Below are 19,178 nucleotides of genomic sequence, written 5' to 3' on the forward strand. Positions count from 1 at the left end.
TGAATATGGAATTAGGATTCCTTCAGCCCTCAGAGAAGTACTGAGACCTAATGGCCTTGCACAGAAGGAAAGAATATAGACGTGAGAATAAGTTTATTGAGAACAACACACCAATATGAACCTGTCCTGGTTGCTGACTACTTGTTCTGCGCAAGAACCTAGTTCTGCCAGACACTTTTACAGTGGGTAAAGACCGAAAATAGGAATTTAAATAGAAGCAGAGGAAAACAAAATGAGGAAGACTTTAGGATGCAAATTATGAGGCCTGGCCCTGTGTTTCTCTTTCCATTTCTCTTGATCCAGAGGATTACAGACACTCTTTCCTCAATGTGCTGTCATAGGCACACGTGAACTAAGTAACAATTTAGGTGGAATGCTGTCCGAGACCTACGTGCAACCGGCTCCACTCCTCTGGGAGGTGGAGCAGGCAATCCATGACCTGCACACAAAGCTCCATTGCTCACACTCAAACCTCAGTGTCAGGACACAGTGACATGCCTCTGTTAGTAGAGCAGTATTAAAGAAGCTGCAGTCTAACGTTGTCTGTCCTTTCCTCTGTTCAGGAGGTTGGGAAAACTCTTGCACAGTGTGGAAAAACACCATTAGCGCAGTGATTTTTTGCCAAGCCTGCAATAAATGCCCTTGCTTTGGACAGCATCACAGTTACAAGGTTGCTTGGTTAAATTTGTTCGTAAGGACTTTCAAAGCCAACTTCTCTGTAATTATAGAGATATACTGAGTGCTTCCATATGGTGTAGAAGCTACCTGAGTGGTTGCTGACTGTAAACTCATCTCTCAGTGTCTTATCCAGAAGCAGAAGTTGATGATCACTCCCCAGATTGGGGTGTCACTGAGATGATCTGCAATGAAGGCACCCCTTGATAACAGTGGGAAACAGGGAGGGGCACTGAGCTAAGCCCCGCCCCTCCGACTCCTGACCCCGCCCCTCGCATCGGACCACGCCCCCTGGATCAGGTCAGGCCCCGCCCCGCTCGTCCCCGGGGCCTGCGGCGGTTCCGGCCTGCGGTGCGGGCCGTGTCTCCCGGACCGGAGCGGTTCGCCTGGGGTAAGCGTCGCTGCCGCCCGTGGTCCGGCAGCGGGGAACGAGGGCCGCGGGAGCGCCGGCCCGGCCGCGCCTCCGGTGGGAGCCAGCTCCCCGGCAGGGAGGCCGCGGCTGAGGGGAGCGGCGCGAGCGCGGCCCATGCCGGGGTGTGTGAGGGGCAGCGCGCGGCCCCGCCATTGCGGCCCTGCCTTCCCTTCCCTTCCTCCGCTGCCTTCCCTTCCTCCCCCGGCCTTCCCTCCCTCCCCCGGCCTTCCTTCCCTTCCTTCCTCCGCCTTCTGCCCCTCCCGTTTGCCTCCCGCGCCGGTGCCGCCGCTCTCCCGGTGGAGTGGGGCCCACTCCGTCAGGGCGGCTTTGACCCCCCCGGTACGGCGGCCGCTGTTCTGCCGGGGTGGGAGCGGGGTGACAGAAACGGCTCTTGCCGGAGGCGGGGAGAGGAGGAGGAGGTCAGGTGCTGGCCGGTCGGGGTGCGGGTCCCCTCTCCGGGCACGGGGTGCCTGCGGCGGCTCGGGGGATGCTCGGCGGAAGGGCCGTGCGAGGCCCCTGCCCTGCGCCCAGGCCGCCTGCACGACCCGTGGGGCCTGAGGCTGGAGGAGGATTTCCCCTCTTGTTGAGATCCCGGTTCAGTAAACACCTTCGCGGAGGTGCAGTGACCTGTTTGCCCTGCTGATAACGGTGTGAGCAAATCAAGGTGTGCGAACTCTGCTGTGGAGACAGTCTGAGGAAGCTGGGCTGTGTCAGCCTGGAGAAGGCTCCAGGGAGATCTTAAAACAGCTCCAGTGCCTAAAGGGGCTGCAGGAAACCTGGAGAGGGGCTTTGGACAAGGAGGAATGGCTTTAAACCTGCCAGAGGGGAGACTGAGATGAGCTCTTAGGCAGAAGCTCTTCCCTGTGAGGGTGCTGAGGCGCTGGCACAGGGTGCCCAGAGAAGCTGTGACTGCCCCATCCGTGGCAGTGTTGAAGGGCAGGTTGGACACAGGGGCTTGGGGCAAGCTGCTCCAGTGGAAGGTGTCCCTGCCCGTGGCAGGGGTTGGGACTGGAGGAGCTTTAACGTCCCTTCCAACCCAAAACACTCTGTGAGTCTGTGAAGCCTCTGGTTTTCATTACAGGAAAAGGTTGGGCTGAGGTTTAGTTTTAGTGTCAACTTTTAGAGAGGCATTGCCAGATTTCAGCATCTGTGTTAAAAGCAGGTCATTCATCCTTGAATTATAATGTTTTGGGGGTATCTGAAGGGCTACACAGGTACGATTGCAGAGCAGGCTGGTTGAGCTTACAGCACTTTTATCTGCAGTAGCAGTTCAGGTTACTCATTGATGAAGGGCTAACATTGAGTCAGCCCCCAATTTTGTGGTACTCAGGTGTAAGTAGATACAGTGATTGTCTTCGGCATGGAAAATACTTTGCCACAAATGCGGTGTGTGTGTATTTGTTTTAAGCATGTTAGTGAGCTCAGAGGCATAAGGCCAGCACAATATTGCTGTACGGTGTTGCCGGTACATTTTATTATGTCTGTTTGTCATCTTGGCATTTATAATGGGATCTAGGATTGTGCTGAGCATTAGTTGTTATGAGAGCTGTCATTTTGTTCTGGAAATCTGAGGGTTTTGGGAGATTGTTAGTCAGTGCAGCATTGTGAGAGGGCTCATTTCTGTTTATAAGCCAATAGGGTTGATACTATTTTTAGTAGATGTTTTTTAACAGCTTTGCAGTTTCAAGTAGGCCAGATGCAGAGTAATGGGGTTTTGTTTGTTTGTTGATAGTATTCAGGGCCAGATACTTTGCATAAGACAACAAGTGGTCTTCTTGTCATGACACAGATCCTTAACATGAAGTGTTTTTCTGTTTGGTTTTTTTGTGTGTTACAGTTTCTCAGGAAGAACGTTGTTCTTTATAGGCTTCATAGGTGGAGAACAAAATAACTGACCTTTCTAACAGTGCTGAAATTTGTGAAACACCAACCGTAGCTCAGATGGATTAGGTGTTCCTTTTGGTGTATTTGGGCTGAAATGTGGTTTTCTGGAGGTGATACATTCTAATCTTCAAGCATTCTCAAGTTTTTGGCTGTGAACTGTTTAGCACAGCTGTTATGGGCCTTCATTCACACAAAGTAATATATTTGGACTTTACAAGTTTAAACTTGCATCAGACCATCCTATTGAAACATATGTTTGAATAACTGTATTTTAAAACATGTTTTACAGCACCAAACCTAATTTCTGCTAAGCAGGATGAATGGATTTTATTCTGTGAATTAAGTCAGCACTCACAATATTAGCAGTGCTTTTGCAGAAGGGATTAGTGATGAAGTAATGGTAACTCACACTTGTACCAGCAGAAACTGGCAGTTGGTGTGGTTAGCCAGCAGCAGCCAGCACCTCAGCTGAGTCCCTTTAAAGGATCACTCGTGTGGCTTGGTAAATGGTCTCTTAATGTAACTGTATCTTCTAAAAATCTGTTCTGAATTTGAAACACTTGGGGATTGTGTTAAAAGACAACTTGTATATTACCTTTCTGCCTCACTGTGTTAAACCCAGCTAGAAGTAAGATTCAACAGAAAAGGCTGAACAAAAAAAAATGATCTTGGTAAAGAATCAAACGGGTATCTTGTAGTGCCATCACACTTTCATGTTAAGATCAGCTACTCAGTCATCAGCTGAAGGCCTGAAACAGCATCCCTTCAGACATCAGGAGTTAATTTCTATCTAGCACTTATAGAAAATCAGGATGAGTTGCATACAGGGGTATTAGAATAAATATTTTATGCTGAAGGTTCAGATATTCTTTGCTGCTGCTTGGACTGGGTAATTATTTCTTTACAATGTTCTTCAAGCATGTAATAAAGAGAAAAAATGGAGTAAACCCCTGATATTTCCTTTTGTTTTGAAGCATCCTCAAAAGCTATAAAATAAGAGTTAAAAGTGAAAAATCTAACAAAAGTTTACCCTGCATTCGAAAATGGATGTCAGCTTCTTTAAAATACTGTATTTCTTAAGATCTCTGCCAAATTTCCAGGGCTTGAGTTTGCCTGGAGAAATCTTTGGCATCATTTTGTTGAATGGTTTTTGAGGGGGTGCTGGAATCCTGATTGTTTCCCAGTGAGGGAATAAGTACATACTATACATACAGATAAGATACAGAAAATGACTGAAATGACATATTTCAGGAAGAGTCCCACAGTTCTGTGCTAGCAAAAGAAGAACTTTTCTTGTTCCAGTAGTACCTGGCTAGCAGCCCTGGGGCATGTTGTTGAATTGGAGAAGACAAACACACGTGTATGAGTATCCAATGTAACAAACTTGTTGTCATGCTTGATGTGCAAGGCTATCACTGACATGTTTGGGCTCTTTAAGTAATTGTATTCCTTATTTAGAGAAATGCTAACCTGATACCTGAAAGGTTTATTTGGCCTGCAGTTGTTTAAACCGAGAAACTGAATGGGTTATAAGCCCCTGTTGCTTATTCAGTTCTTAGTGGAGTCAGATTTGCAGTGAAATCTTTATTTCTGTGAGCTGCTGTTGGCTGGGCTACAAAGCTGGCTTCAGGGACAAGGGAATAGATGTGGAAAAGAGCTAAGACCAGATTTGACAAAGTTTTTTAAATTATCTCTATCTTTGTACCACTTCCCCTTTATGCCCACTTCTCCCTCCCTCTTTTGCAAGAAATCAGTGGCTTCTTAGCTTTCCTTCTTTCTATTTTTTTGTTGCATGCAGCTATTGCGTATTACTGGCATGCATACGTGAACATGACATGTATAAAAATACAGTATGCATACATTGTTGATTGAACTGTAGAGAGCTGATTGCATTTAGTTTCGGGTTTTTGGCAAGACTAGTCTAGGACTAGTCTAAACCAAGAGAGAGGAGATGTTCCCCTAAAAGTAAAACAATAACTTAATTTTGGTAGTTGATTACATAAGTGAATACTGTGAGATAACTGAGATAGTTGGGTGTTCTGAGGATTTAACAGTGATAAAACCCACACATTTCAGTTTTGTTGCTTGCAATAGTTAAATGTCTTTAAGTGCTGCAGCTGAGATCTGAGGCACACCTTTGGAATGTGTTATGATGCATCCGTTTTGTATGTTAGTTCTTTGTATTTTTCTTAGGATACAGTTGCATATTTAAAATCACACACTAGTGATTAAATAAACTCTCAGTTCCACATATTTGAAGTTCTGACAAGTGTGTTTTGGCGTGTCACAAATTCAGCATGGAGTATATTTTCAAACTCACTTTGGTTTAGCTCTGAAGAACTGCTCTTTGATACGTTCTTTCCCTGCTGTTAAGAAGGAACTCAGAGGGGAAGGTGACAATGGAGATAAAATCAATGAAGTTCAGACACCGAATTTAGAAGCTGTTTGCTCTGTAGAACAAGAAGTGAAGTGATCGTGAAAGGAAGGCAGCATTCTGCAGGACACTGCTCAGCAGCAGGGCTTCTTCAGTGCAGGGAAAAATGAGTCCAAGGTCAGAGCGTTTTGATGTGAGGTTTTGAATCTGTGATTCTCGCTCTTGGGATAGGGGAAGGTGACGTTGCTGTTTTCTCAGGCGTCCTACTGACCCTGACCCAAAATATTGACTTTTTTACTTTCTCCTTTTACCCTGCATACTGCGTCCAGCACTTTTCAGCTCCTTCTTCTAAGGTTCTGAGCACAGTATTGTTCAGTATGAATGTGGGATGTGGCAGCTGCCCTCTTACTTTTGTTAGATCGCCGTGAAAGCATAGGAAATTGGAGAAGCAAATTTTCCCAAGGAAACTTAACCCTCAAACTAGTGGTTGTTGGGGGGGTGTATGTGTGTTTGTTTATTTGCTTTTGTTGTCGCTGCTATTGGTTTTGGTTTTTCTTTTCCAGGAGGAAGTTACCTAAATATTTTTCAAGTACAGGCTTACTCAAAGAATAAATAGCCTGACTTCAGAAATCAGTTGTGTAATCACTTTGTAGAAAATAAACTTTAAACACCATGTGAAAGAAATTATAGAAAGTAGGCAAAACAGCATAACCTTAATTTGCTAGCAAAAGTGTGTTACCACTCACTTTCTCATCATGGCAAGTTCATTGCTCTTCTTGCTTTGTTTTCGTCTGACGTCTAGCCATCTGCTTGGTGGTGTATCTTTCAAAACCTTGGTGATAATGTATTTCAGGGTTCATTTGTACTCATTAGTATAGAACCAGTTGTGCATTATAAATATAAGAGTAATTTGTATGCTGTATAAGATGTACTTAAGTCTATCCTGTGTATTCATCTTTTGTGTTGGATGAGAAATGTTCTTTTGGCCTAAGGGATAGAGAAGAGCTGCTATTTCAGGGACAAACCGGAGCTACTCTAGTTCTAAGTACTCAAGATAAAGCCACTGTGTTGGCATACTTTAATTTTGTCTTGTCTCACTTCTTTGCTCTTTATTGCTGTTTTTCCCCCACTCTCACCTGCACGAATCCCGAGACCTCTCACCCCAAGTATGGTAAATAGGAGGGTGAAAATGAGAAGTAATGAAGATGCTCAACTGTAAATCTGCTTGAAAAGATCTTGAAACATGAGTGCAGTACAAAAATTTGTCTATATTTTTATTCTGGTTAATGATGAAACTGGCTATCTCAATCTCATATTCCCACTTCTTAATTTCTCTGCTGATGTGTGCTCTGCCACACCTCTTCAAAAGAGATTAGGCCCAGCAAAAGGTCTGTCACATTTCTTGGTCTCGTGGCTTACAACAGAACCAGAAGACATATGCCTTGTGTTGTCTTTGGAAAGCCATGAGCAGGAGTATCCTGGGGTGATTGCCAGGCAGGAGCAGGATGGCAATAGCCTGCCTGTGCTTGTGTTTGGTTTGGCCCATAGCCATGTCCCAAAACGAGGTGGTGATTAATAGTGGCTCTGATCGGTTGTTCCCTGCAGGCAGAGACCCATCTGCATGGTAGTTTCCCTTGGTGCGGGTCTGTTACCGTTCTCATCACCTAGCCCAAGAAGAGCAGTCCTTGAGCTACTTGAAGGCTGTTAATGTATTACTTGATCTAGACCCTGGCCACGCCTGGCTGGCCTGCCTCTTCCTCAACTGCATTGTGGGTGCATTGGCAACTCCTTGCTTACCCTTTCCTTTTCATGTGTCCCTGTATCCTCATGCTTGCTTAGTGGTGTGTTACACATCCCCTGCCTGCTTTTCCTGTTGTGCTTTGATTGTGTTCTTGCGGGCTTTTAACTGGAACATTGTTGGAGTAGAAGAGTGGGCAAGGTTCCTCCTTCTGTCACTGAAAGGCAGCCCACACAGGAAGAGACAAAGAGTTTTGTTCTTGAGTTTCAGAAAGTATTCCCCCAGTGTTACAGAAGCTTGTCTCATGGGGTTGGTATTGCAGGAGGCATAGATTAATCTTCTGAGGGTTTTGCAGAAAATGAAGTTTTCTGTGACCTCCTTAGTTGACACTTTCTAGAAGCTTTAATTGGAAAAAGTTTCTCATGGAGCAATGGAGTGAACTGTACATCAGATTGCTCCACTTTTATAAGAAATTTAACCTGATTTTTATTCAAGTCTTGCAGTCAGAAGAGATTTATGGTGGCTGCATTACCTTAGACACTGAGCAGCATACAGGTTATTTTGGAGACCCCTTGTCTGCCCATGCCATTTGTCACAGCATCTGGATTTCTTTATAGCAGAACAAATAGCAATGTATTTGCTTTGTAGAATGTTTACTACAGTATACAGGGTTTTTAAAGTACTTTTAATCTTGTGGTTGTGTGAGCTCTGCAAGTGCTGGTAGTTAATGGTGCCATTTTTCAGGTAGTATGTGGAAATTCCTTTAAGTTGGCCTCTGAGTGTGTTTAAATCAGAATTGGAAACCTAAAGGATGCACAGCATTATGCTTGTCATTCATTCCCGTTTAATGGTTTCACTCTAGCAGTGCGGAGGATGGAGCCTTCTAAATCTAGACAGCGCTCCCTTATTCCCACCAGTCTAGTTGAACATTAATTTCCTTGTTTCACAAGCCCCCCGAGAGATGAAGAGAGCCTGGCTAGATCTCATTTCAGAAACAAGTTTTTGAGCCTACTTGCCAAATTCTATTAGTTGTCAGCTGAGCAGAAAGAGAACTGACATGAGTAGGTGAAAATACCTATGGGAATTCTGGGGCTTTGGTGACTAACGTTATGTTTTTGTTGTTTTTTTTGTTTAGAGATTCTTCCTATATGGATCAGCCTTCTAGTGATGGTGAAACTGGAAGAAGATCACTGTAAGCAAACCCAGGATGAATCGAGTGCCAGGTGATACAGACAATGCTCACAGTAGCAGCGTGGAATCCTGTCCTTCCTTGCGGGATGTCCACTCCATCAACCCAGCGCAGCTGATGGCAAGGATTGAGTCATATGAAGGCAGAGAGAAGAAGGGCATATCAGATGTCAGAAGGACTTTCTGTTTGTTTGTTACATTTGATCTCTTATTCATAACCTTGCTGTGGATAATAGAATTAAATGTGAGTTGTCTTTTCAGTACACTTAGACTGTATTAATTTATTTGTTCACTTCATGAGTGGTTAATAAGTTGCTCTTTTCTATCCCAAATTATATGCTATCTTTACCTATTTAAATTAAAGCAGCTTTCATGAACATAGTATCTACTCAGCTGTATCTACTTTATTCATTAGGGTACCTGGCTTATTATCATCATTAAACCTTTTGGTGTTCTGTAGTCTGTGAATCAGAAACCAGTGGAAATCCAGTGAACTTTTCAGGCAGCAAATAAACAAAAATGTTACTGTATGTCTTTGAATTTGGCAAGTATGAGCTTTAACAGGATTTAAGAGTTTGCCTTCTGAGTAACTTCTAGTCAGTAGCATTTCACTGAGGTGTCAGTCCCTGGAAAGACTTCCAATGACCAAACCCTTGTTGTTTGTTGTGGTGTATCTTCTTTGAGACAAACTTAGTATGCTATACATTGTGTATGGCAGGGTGCATTTAAACAACACAGAGTCCCGTAGTTACTGTATTTTAACTCCAGCATTTGTAATTTGGAAAATGAGACAGGTCTCCTGAAATTGCCAGAAAGCAATAGGACAGCTGAGTTATTATTTCAAAAGTAGCATCCTAGTTCTTGAGCTGTGTTTTTTAAGCTATGATCTAAAATATGTATTAAATAAAGGACGCAGGAAAAATGGGAGGAATCCCTTTTTTAGACAAGAAGGATCTTGTGTAAACATTTTTGTGTCAGGATTCCATTACAGGATAAATAACCTCGGTTATTGAGCTGGCATTCTGAAGTTTCAGGTGCTGACTGTTCAAGTAGTTCATTGTTACTGTGAAAAATAACACTTTAATTTGAGAAAGACTGCTCAGCTGAATGCTGCAATCCTGGGACTAGATTTCTGTTGTCTCTCTAGGTGGCAAGACTGTTGTATCCAGTGGGTAAAGGTAGCTTCTTTCAGAAAAACAGCATAGGGTTCCAGTGCATTTCTCCTTTTAGGCCAGTTTTTCAGCAGCTTGTTCCAACTAAGAGGAGCAGAGTCTGGGTTTGTATCACTTGTTGAAGACTTGCAGTACAGATTTTCATATTGGGGCCCACAGAATATTTAATATTCCATATAGAAAATGCTACACACTCATAATGTTTCAGTTTGAATGCTGCAGCATTAAGGGACCTCAAGATCCTAGCAGTTTCCTTTGTGAAAAAGCTTTGTTTTAAGGAGAACATACTATGAACCAGAGTCCTATACAGCCCAGTGTGAGCAAAACTGAAAACAGTTTTTTATCTTTGGAAGTCATAACTTGATATCTGGGATCTCACACATGATTAGGTTCTTCTGTTGTTTTGAATTGTGTTCTTTGGGCAGTCAGATAGCACTGTCTGCCACTGGTGCCTAAGTAGTGGGACTTCACAGTTGCTGCCAGAGGTGCTGTAAGTATTGTTTTCCCTTTGTCACCATTATCCAGTGTGCCTAGATGAAATTTATGTTTAAACACTTCAGGGAGTAGCTCCATGTCAGATTGAGCAAACCTCCACTGTTCATCCTTGTATTAACATGGTGCTCATGCAGCCCTGTGTTAAACAGCTTGAAGGGGGGGAAGCTGAGCTTCCTTATCTGTGCTGAAGAGAGATGATCACACCTGATGCAGTAGAGAAACCAAGGGGAAGTTCTATTTAGAAAGTTGCCAGGTAGCCATTGAGGAAAGGGAGAGGAGAAATTTGGAGTTGGAGTGAATAGTCTCAGGAAAACTGTGAGGGTGTTGAGGCGCTGGCACAGGGTGCCCAGAGAAGCTGTGGCTGCCCCATCCCTGGCAGTGTTCAAGGCCAGGTTGGACACAGGGGCTTGGAGCAAGCTGCTCTAGTGGAAGGGGTCCCTGCCCGTGGCAGGGGTTGGAGCTGGAGGAGCTTCAAGGTCCATTCCAGCCTGCACCATTCTATGGCTCTATGAAAACTGCCCAGCAGTATAGTTGGGCTGAGTGTGGAAGTGTATAGACTGCATTGCTTTGAGATGATGAGCATATGCTGTTGGTGTTCCTTGGCATCCTTTCTTTAAAAGGATGACAAAGTAGTCAAGCTCAGTATTAAAGTCTAATGTTGGCTGTGTTTTCCAGTGCTTTACATTTTTCCTGAAGTGCCTGATTGTTGAACTTAACAGCAATAGGATATGGACACTAAGGGGTTTTGTTTCCAGCTGAGATACATACCCCTCTCACTCTCTGACGCAATACATTGTGAATGACTTTTTTACTAACCCAGTTTGAACAGGGAAGTGCCGAATCCTCCCACTGGAAGGAAACACAGTAGCTAAGGAGGATGCAATTTTGAATCCCCTCAAGCGAATGAAAGATTTAACTTGGGTGTTAGTTGTGGGGAAATGGTCTAGTTGCAGCTTCTGTTTTACAGGTTTGGGGTGTTTTTCTCAGCTCTCTCAAGTAGTGTGTGTGCTGCTAAAGACAAGATCTGGAGTGTGAATTCTGTAACTGTTTTGTTTCCTGTTTGCTAACATGTGACTAAGACCAGCTAATTTCTGAGAGCTTTTTGATCAGCTATTTTGGTTCTCCTTAGGAGACATAAAATGCCTTATGGATGTGTGTAACAGACCTTACCTTTAATCATATCTTCTTCCATCAACAACTGGTTTGCTTTTATGTTGGGACAGTCTGAAATGCAGCTTGCATAGGCCAGATGATAATCCTAAATGTTTTCATTTTGAAAGGTGTATATAATCATGAAAACCAAATAAGGACACTAATTTCGAAATTGATATTCATAGGCCATATGTCCTTTGTACTTAGTGATCTTTTTGTGCATCAGTGGGGAGCTATTAATTTCACCCTTCACAGTGATACGTGTTTTGGGTTCAGTAACTTCTGTTCTAAAGTGGTGTGTGTTGTTTCTTTGTAGGTAAAAGGAGGCATTGAGACCACCTTAGAGAAAGAAGTCCTACAATATGACTACTCTTCTTCATATTTTGATATATTTGTAAGTGTTCTTAAAGAAAAAGGAGAAAAAGCAGCAGAAGTGTAGTTTTCCCAAGTTCCTACTTCCACACTTTCCCTAGTTTGAGTCCTGTGAAAGGGATATTTTCTTGATGCTTTAAACTGAAAGAGTTTGTGCCAAATTTCACTTCACTAGAGCTAATTTATTCAGAAGACCAATAGCCCTCCAGCTGTAAAATCAGGTTGTTTAAACCAGCGTTTTTATCCTTCCACAGAAATCAGTGGGTTGCAGTGAGGAGACGCTTGTTCCCAGGTTGGCCTGGTCAGATGGTTTTTCAGATTTCTATGTTTTAACTCCAACAGGGTTTTTTAACATTGTACTAAAAAGAGATGACACTAAGTTTGATTCTCCTTGTAAGCACCTAAGGCACATGAGAGGAATACTGCTACATCAGGAAATTCCTCTTTCAGCCACGCTGTAGCTCTGTAGTTGCGATGCATTTTGCACTGCATGGACCAAGTTACTGATCTCAAAGTAAAAGCTGTTTCTTTATGGTTCTTCCAATGTTCCCGTTCCCAAAGGCCCCATGTTCCTCCAAGATCATTAATACTACCAGATCTTGTTTGCCTGGCAGAGATGAGTTGGTTTGGTGTGTACTATACTATATCCAGAATCTCTCTTTGAAATGGAGGTACCATGGAATGGAATGAGGTACCAGATACAAAAATGTCATAAGCTAGCAAACTATGCTACTGCCCCCTTTCTTGTTACTTTCCTGTCAGGCTCTTTATGATACAGTTTACTGCAGAAAGCAAAATGTTGATGCTCTGGAAATGATTTTGCCCTTCAGTTTAACCAAGGGTTAAAAACATGTAATGCAAGATAATAGACTTTTATTCCCTGGGAAAGGATGAGGTCACTGAATTCTGCAAAATGGTTTATGAGCTTATACAGGATTTCTTCTGTTTCTGCCACACAACACTGAAACATATGTATTTGCTTAAGATTAAATGGGTTCATCACACCTCTGTCCGTGCCTGTCCTTGATGCCCCTTAATTTTTAAGCCTTTGTTTCACGTTTTTCTAGATTCTGAATGCATCTTTTAAAGCAAGTTGGAAGAAATCCAATAGCGAAGAATAAACAGGGAAATTGAGGGTTAGCACCCCTGATTCAGAAATCTTGTCTGCTATCGATTGAATTTTCTGGCCCAGAGATGCCATACCTTCCCTTTGTTTACTGCAGAGTATTTGGAACAGCTTGCTGTTGCAGGCTCCTCCATAAAGAAGAATTGATTGTTGCAAACCTAATATTGCAATAAATACTTAAACTTTAGTAAGTAGAAAATGGTTTAAAACAATTCTTCCCCTTTTCTGATGGCATTTGTGAAGTACTTACAGTTTTTAATGCTACTCTTGACCGGTACCACACCACTAAGATCAGTGAGATGCAAAGTGATGCTCAAAGTATTTGCTGGATTAACTGCATCTAGATTTAACTGCTTAGGTTGCAGCCAGGTAAAATGATCATGAACATACTTTGTGTAGCTCTCTTGTGTTTCTAACTTACTTGTGTAATTGCACATGCTTGTATATTAGAGCCTATGTAGGCGTATGAGTGGTGCCATTTGCTTTACAAATGGGAAATAATGTTCTGTTTGTTTTATAAGCACATGTTCAAATTTGTTTCTCAGTAACAGAGCTTGGATTGTCCTGTTTTAAGTTTTGTAAGAAATGAGTATTTTCAGTGAGCTGAGATTCTTGTGGTTCTGCTGTGTTCTGCATTAACCAACAACTATTTTTTTCCTTTCTCTATAGCTACTGGCAGTCTTTCGATTTAAGGTGTTAATACTTGCATATGCAATGTGCAGACTGCGCCATTGGTGGGCAATAGCTGTGAGTAGTAGCCAAGCATAATGGAGTTTTAACTAGAATGGATCAAACAGACAGAACTTTAGATGCCTCTTAACACTTGTATGTTAAGAATCATCTTGATTCATCTTGATATATGAAATCATCTTGATATAATTAATCACCTTAAAGTCTGCTGTACAGATTCAAAACTTCAGGAAGATTTCCAGCCTAAAGACAAGAATTTACCAGCACAGTGAGTGTGCAGCTCTGCTGTGTAGATGAGAGAGAATGCAAAACTTGATGATAATCTGTACCAGTCAGTGTGATAGTCCATACACCAGTCAGTGCTATAGATTATAAAAAATAGGCATGTTGCTGGCTTGGTGCAAAATCTTGGTAAATCTTATTTTCCCTTACACTGTGGTAAGTGCATGTAGAACATGTTCATGTATAACTTTCTTCAAGTGATTAACATGCAGCTTATTCAGTAGTCTGAGATTACATGCCATAATCTTTTAAGGTTATTAGCATGGCACACGCACACATGATAGCAACTGCTGCACTGTGTTTATTTTTAAGTGCATGCCTCTCAAAATCTCTAACTGTTGGTTGTGCAGCTGAAGAATCCTTCCAGTGGTATCCTCAGCTTGACACAGTTGTTTGTGAGGTGGTGGGAGTGAAGCCGTCATGGTAGTAAGCGGTCAGATATATAAAGCTTCACTGAAGGTGTTGCAGAAGCTGTTAATCTTGAATTCCTACCTGTGCTTTACCAAAAGGTTCTGCTGTTACTTAAAGAATTGCTGGACCCAAATGCACTAGCAGAGTTATAAGCCTTGCCTAAGTGAGTAGTACTTGTCCACTACTGCTTTGTTTTATGCAGGCTGCCATTTTTTTATGGCAGGGACTCTAAAGTCTTCAAGGGAATTAATTTTTCACAGTATCAGTACATGAATTAAAATACAAATTCAGATTTACTCCTGTAAAGATCTTTTACCTGAAATAGATACTTTGATTTACATGGTAGCGTAAGAAGCATTTGGAGCAATTGCTGTTTGCTTTCTCCCAAATACATAGATAGTTTCTACAGGGGCTTTGTGAATAAAATACTGGATCTTCATTATACGGGAAGATCACAATTTACATAGCTCAGCATCTGTGTAGCATCTAAACTGCCTCATTGCTGCGTGGCAATTAACATTTGGAGATGTCAGTATTAAAAGTTACCTTTAGGAAGGAGGTTATTTTAATAGCACTTTATTTGTATCTTACATGTTATGTTTTATTAGCCTGTGATCTTGCTGTTGTTGGTAAATATTTAAAGTTGCAACTGATAGATAATGGCAGAAATGAGAAAGTAAATCCGTTTATTAGCCTTAACTGTTCTTACCCTGTCTCTTTCAGTTTACAACAGCAGTGACCAGTGCCTTTTTATTAGCAAAAGTAATTATTTCACAGGTATATATTCTACTCAACTGTTTGGTTTACTTTGTTGTTTTCTTGAAAGTAAAATTCTTCAGGGTAACTCTGTAATGTTGTGTGGTTTTCTTCCCTTCAAGCTGTTCTCACAGGGTGCTTTTGGCTACGTGCTGCCCATCATATCCTTCATACTTGCCTGGATTGAAACTTGGTTCTTGGACTTCAAAGTGTTACCGCAGGAAGCTGAAGAAGAAAACAGTAAGCTTTTGCTATTTCCCCTCATTTTGGCAACGTTTGATCCCATGTTATCTGGCAGAAGAATGCTTCTTTCAGATTCTCATAGGAAGACAGGCTGGGAGAGCTGGGCTGGGTCAGCCTGGAGAAGAGAAGGCTCCTGAAGGGGAGACCTGAGAGCAGCTCCGGGGCCTAAAGGAGCTGCAGGAAACCTGGAGAGGGGCTTAGGACAAGGGCCTGTAGGACAGAACAAGGGGAATGGCTTTAACCTGACAGAGGGGAGACTGAGATGAAACCTTAGGCAGAAGCTCTTCCCTGTGAGGAGATTGGAACTGGATGAGCTTAAATGTCCCTTCCAACACAAACCAGTCTGGGATTCTCAAAACTTAAAGAGCTGTGGGAAGAATTAAATCACATGGCACAATTTTTCTGTGAAGGAGCACATGCCCTCAGAGAAGTGGGGGTTTCATTAGTTTAAGGAGGCAAAGTTAGAAGTTGCAAGGATTAGATCAGCAGTTTGTCAGGCACTTAAGAGCATACATCATTTTTATGCTGAGGACCTGAAAATTCAATGGACTTGGGCTTGTAAAATTCTATTTTCTGAGCAATGCATAGAATAATCTCTGGTTCCTGTTTCAGGAAGAGCAGACAGAGTGACTAATTCAGTGTCACTGAGACGGAAAAGGGAAGGCAAAGAAGTACTGTAGAAGGACTGCTTCATGCACAGGCAGAGTGAGACCAGAGCAATGGTGAATTGCAGCCTTGTGAACGTGAGGCAGCAGGGCACCTGACACTCCGTGTGTTCAGCTGAATGGAGGAAACCCATTGGTGTAGTTGAAAGAGAGTTTTGCTTGAGTGGTGAAGAAAAGAAAGCCTAGATTTCTGCTACAAGTGTTTTGTTAGTTTCAGCAGCAGGAGAGTGATGTAACAGTTCATTACAGTTCACTGTATAATTACCTGCAGTAGTCTAAAACTCTGCTGCAAGGGTATGTTGGCCTGTTAGGTAAAACCAAAAACTTTACATGGGCTTGGATGTCTCCTTTGGGTTTTTTAGTGCTCTAAAGTGCAATCTTTCTACTAGATCCTTTCCCTCTTCTTTTTTACCACTCCAACAAAGAAGTTGGTTAATAGCATGCACTGGGTTCTGCCTAGAGAAAGGGAAACTGAGGGTAATTATATTCCTCTTTTGAGGGGATGAGGAAATGCAGCTGCACTACACTTCTATGTCAACAAGTAAGAAGTGTAACCAGTTCAGAGACTTTTGTATTTTTATTATCCTGAATATTCATAGACAAGATATTGGGTACATGCACATGTAAAATACTTGATCTTGTTGATAAAATTGAGGTTGTATTTCTAAATCCCTGTGGAATTCAAAGATACTTTCTTTTCCTTCATTCCTGCTGTGCTTGAAATAGATGGCATTTGTGTACTAATAGATGCTGCTATTTCCAAAAAAGATGGGGTTTCACTGGAAAATGCTGATTTGAAGCAATTAAGTCAGGCAAATGATAGGCACATTTGGATTGTGTTGGGTGGTGGTATATACAAAGTGCCTCATTTGCTTATAAATCTGAGGCTGATAATGAAAACTGATTTTAGTAGTTCTTGCTTTTTGACCAGGTATTTTTCTTTCCTGTCTCTAGTGAGGGTAGAAGCTGACTTTTTTTCCATCCCAACCAACCAAAACCCACCACCACAGCAGTTTTCTGCCTAATGCAGCAGTGCTCATAAATTGGAGATGGTTTGCCTGTAACTTAACAAATAAAGGAGAAAAAAAGGGGCAAACCTGACTTCTTCCACTGAAGCTGATTTCCAGCTCTAAAAGTTGCCTTCTGTGAGCAGGATTTAAAGCTGAAGTCCAACCCCTGTGTGTCTTCTGGTATCTTGTGACTTATTGTTAAGTGTAGAGACTGATCTTCCTCTTTTGGACAAGTCAAACAGAGGCTTTAACTAGTTAATAGGATAAATTGGGATGTAGAAATAAAGTCTGAGTTGGAAAGGGATTTATTTATTGTTAATAAATGGCCACCTCAGGTAGCTCTCCTGATTCAGTAAAACATCAGGGGTTTCTTTTTTATCCCCCCATCAGTCTTCGTGTGGCAGAGAGTAAGCGATGGAAGTTAAATCCCCTTATGTTGACCTAAAACGCCGTCTTTGCCCAGTTATAACCAGACCTGTTGATGGCAGTGAGGATGAATTAGCTTCTCTCCCAACCCCTTTTGGGTTTATTCTGTATTAAACACACCAGAATAGCCCCATGTCATTTCCAGATCATTTTCCTGATTTCAGAGGAAACTGAGCCAAAAGGAGTGGAAGGTTGGAATAACTCAGTATGTTGACACAGACAGGTGGAAGCAAGCCATTGATGAGGAGTCTTTCCATGGCAAAGGGAGACAATGACTTGGTGATGTGTAGCAGCTCCCTGATCATTAAAAATAGACTTGACCTTTAAGATGCTCTGTGGTAGCACTGAGGATTGATTTGTTTGGGTGTTTTTGTCCTTTCAGGGTTTTTGATAGCACAGGATGCTTCTGAACGAGCAGCTCTTCTTCACCCCGGGGTCCTCTCCGATGGGCAGTTCTATTCTCCTCCTGAATCTGTAGCAGGTATGTTCATGTACTGAATGAGTTTTCATATTGATGTTGAAGTCCTGCATCTCTGACCCCTTCAGAGGGTAAGGCAGGGGAAGGGGCCCTTCCAGTTTGAGATTGTGATCTCTTCTTACCTGCTGGCAGTAGTGTTTCAGCAGTAGTGCACTATTTAATCTAGCCTAAACTTTGAGCTTTACAGTAGCTTAGGGTAGACAGTGAACCTGAACCTGCTCCAAAGCAAACGTTTTCCTCTCATAACAAAAAGAAAAAGCCCTCTCTGTACAAAAAGGCTGGTTCTGTGGGTGTATTAAATTGAGGGCAAGTGTTAATTGCATCTCAACTCTGCATGTCATGTGCTTTGCTGTAGTTGAGGTATAAGCCAAATAAGCCTCAAAATAAATGTAAACACAGGAAGATTTAAGACTGTGTTTGCAGGAACTGCAAGGAAACGAGTGATTTATTTCTGGATTGAGTGGTTTTGAGTTACTTGAGGAGGTAGCATGAACCCCCAAATACTGTTGGCAGTCTTTTGTACCCTAAACTGCAAATTTCTTCTGTAAAGCTGTGCTGTATTATGCAATACATTGAGAATATGAATAGCTGCTAATGGCCAGAGATGCATTTGCCTATCTTGCGTTATGGATTTCTATATACTGGTGATAATTCGATGGCTGTCTCTTGATTGCTGAGCATCTTGGCATTAATGCATGGCTTAGAGCTCCATCTAGGGTTGACAAAGCGTTAGGACATGGGAAATCCTTGCTTTGACTTGCCTTTTAATAAGCATTACCAGTGAGAGTCTGCTTTTTATTCCCCCACTTCCTTCCCCCCCCCCCCCCCTTTTTTTTTCTTCTTCTTTCCAGTGCTGTGATAGCATTTTTATCTTCCTTTTCAGGATCTGATGAAGATTCTGAAGAAAAACAAGACAGTGAAAAACCAGTTGTATAGCAGACAGGAAAAAGCAGGTCAGTTCCTGTGCATACAGCCTGGATATTCCTGAAAACATCTTTCTTCTTACTTCTTCCCAAACCATTTGAACAGTGGGTACCTCTTAGCAGGTCATCACTTGAAGCCAGACTGTCCCCTAATGGCTGCCAGGCTCTTGAGAGCCTGGGGTTGAGTTCTCGTTAACCCAGGCCTACAGGGCTGAGAGTGCTGTGGGGAGCAGGGTGTAAAAGGCTGCAGGGTAGGGACAGAACCCCTCCAGCATTTCTTTGTGGCTGTGCTGAGAAGAGCAGTGGTGAACTGCATGTGTAAAAGCTTCTTTTTCTGGATGGGGGGGGAGAGTTGCTCCTCTGGAGATGGCAGTGCAAGAGTGCGAGGAAGAGATTTTCTTTTAGCTTAGGTCTAGGGCAAATGTTCTCACTTTGATGACTGAATGGACAAAACCACCTTGATCTTTCCCCTCCTCAGTCTGTATAATACTATGAACTGGTTCCACTGAAGCAGCTGCACCTGAAGGTTATTGTTAGTGCAGTTTAGTTAAATATGAAAGGTGATTTCCTGATTTTGGAAATGACTTAATTTACTTTTGGGATTCTCTTGCCCCATACTTTCACTTCACCACACGTGGTAAAGCTCAAGCTAGGGGAGATGTTACATGTTCTTGAGAAGCTGAAGCTTCCCGTCTGAAACCTTCTA

The 19,178-nt window shown here is 42.5% G+C and overlaps 1 protein-coding gene across 6 annotated transcripts; it reads left to right on the forward strand.

Moving 5' to 3' along the window:
• The first annotated feature begins 957 nt into the window (after positions 1 to 957).
• STARD3NL (STARD3 N-terminal like) lies at positions 958 to 18,502 on the forward strand. Of its 6 annotated transcripts, none has more exons than XM_061464357.1 (8): positions 958 to 1,066; positions 8,219 to 8,515; positions 11,407 to 11,484; positions 13,258 to 13,335; positions 14,695 to 14,748; positions 14,850 to 14,967; positions 17,454 to 17,552; positions 18,433 to 18,502. In XM_061464357.1, the coding sequence occupies exons 2-8, from the start codon at positions 8,291 to 8,293 to the stop codon at positions 18,483 to 18,485; spliced, it is 705 nt and encodes a 234-aa protein (XP_061320341.1). In that variant the 5' UTR covers positions 958 to 1,066; positions 8,219 to 8,290; the 3' UTR covers positions 18,486 to 18,502. The 6 variants fall into 6 exon arrangements, with proteins under 6 accessions (XP_061320341.1, XP_061320342.1, XP_061320343.1 ...); XM_061464358.1 differs by lacking the exon at positions 958 to 1,066 and adding an exon at positions 2,208 to 2,249; XM_061464356.1 differs by lacking the exon at positions 958 to 1,066 and adding an exon at positions 6,446 to 6,592.
• The last annotated feature ends 676 nt before the right edge of the window (positions 18,503 to 19,178 follow it).

Source organism: Pezoporus flaviventris, unplaced genomic scaffold (genome assembly GCF_033815535.1).
Source record: "Pezoporus flaviventris isolate CSIRO_AGI_PZ_B2104156 unplaced genomic scaffold, CSIRO_AGI_Pfla_v1 ptg000037l, whole genome shotgun sequence".
Lineage (NCBI taxonomy): Eukaryota > Metazoa > Chordata > Aves > Psittaciformes > Psittacidae > Pezoporus > Pezoporus flaviventris.

Excerpts from the sequence above, each read along its gene's own strand:
- STARD3NL (XM_061464357.1), top strand. The coding sequence starts at position 8,291 with ATGAATCGAGTGCCAGGTGATACAGACAATGCTCACAGTAGCAGCGTG. Across the intron at positions 8,516-11,406 it reads TGTGGATAATAGAATTAAAT|GTAAAAGGAGGCATTGAGAC; the intron begins GTGAGTTGTCTT and ends GTTTCTTTGTAG. Across the intron at positions 14,968-17,453 it reads GGAAGCTGAAGAAGAAAACA|GGTTTTTGATAGCACAGGAT; the intron begins GTAAGCTTTTGC and ends TTGTCCTTTCAG.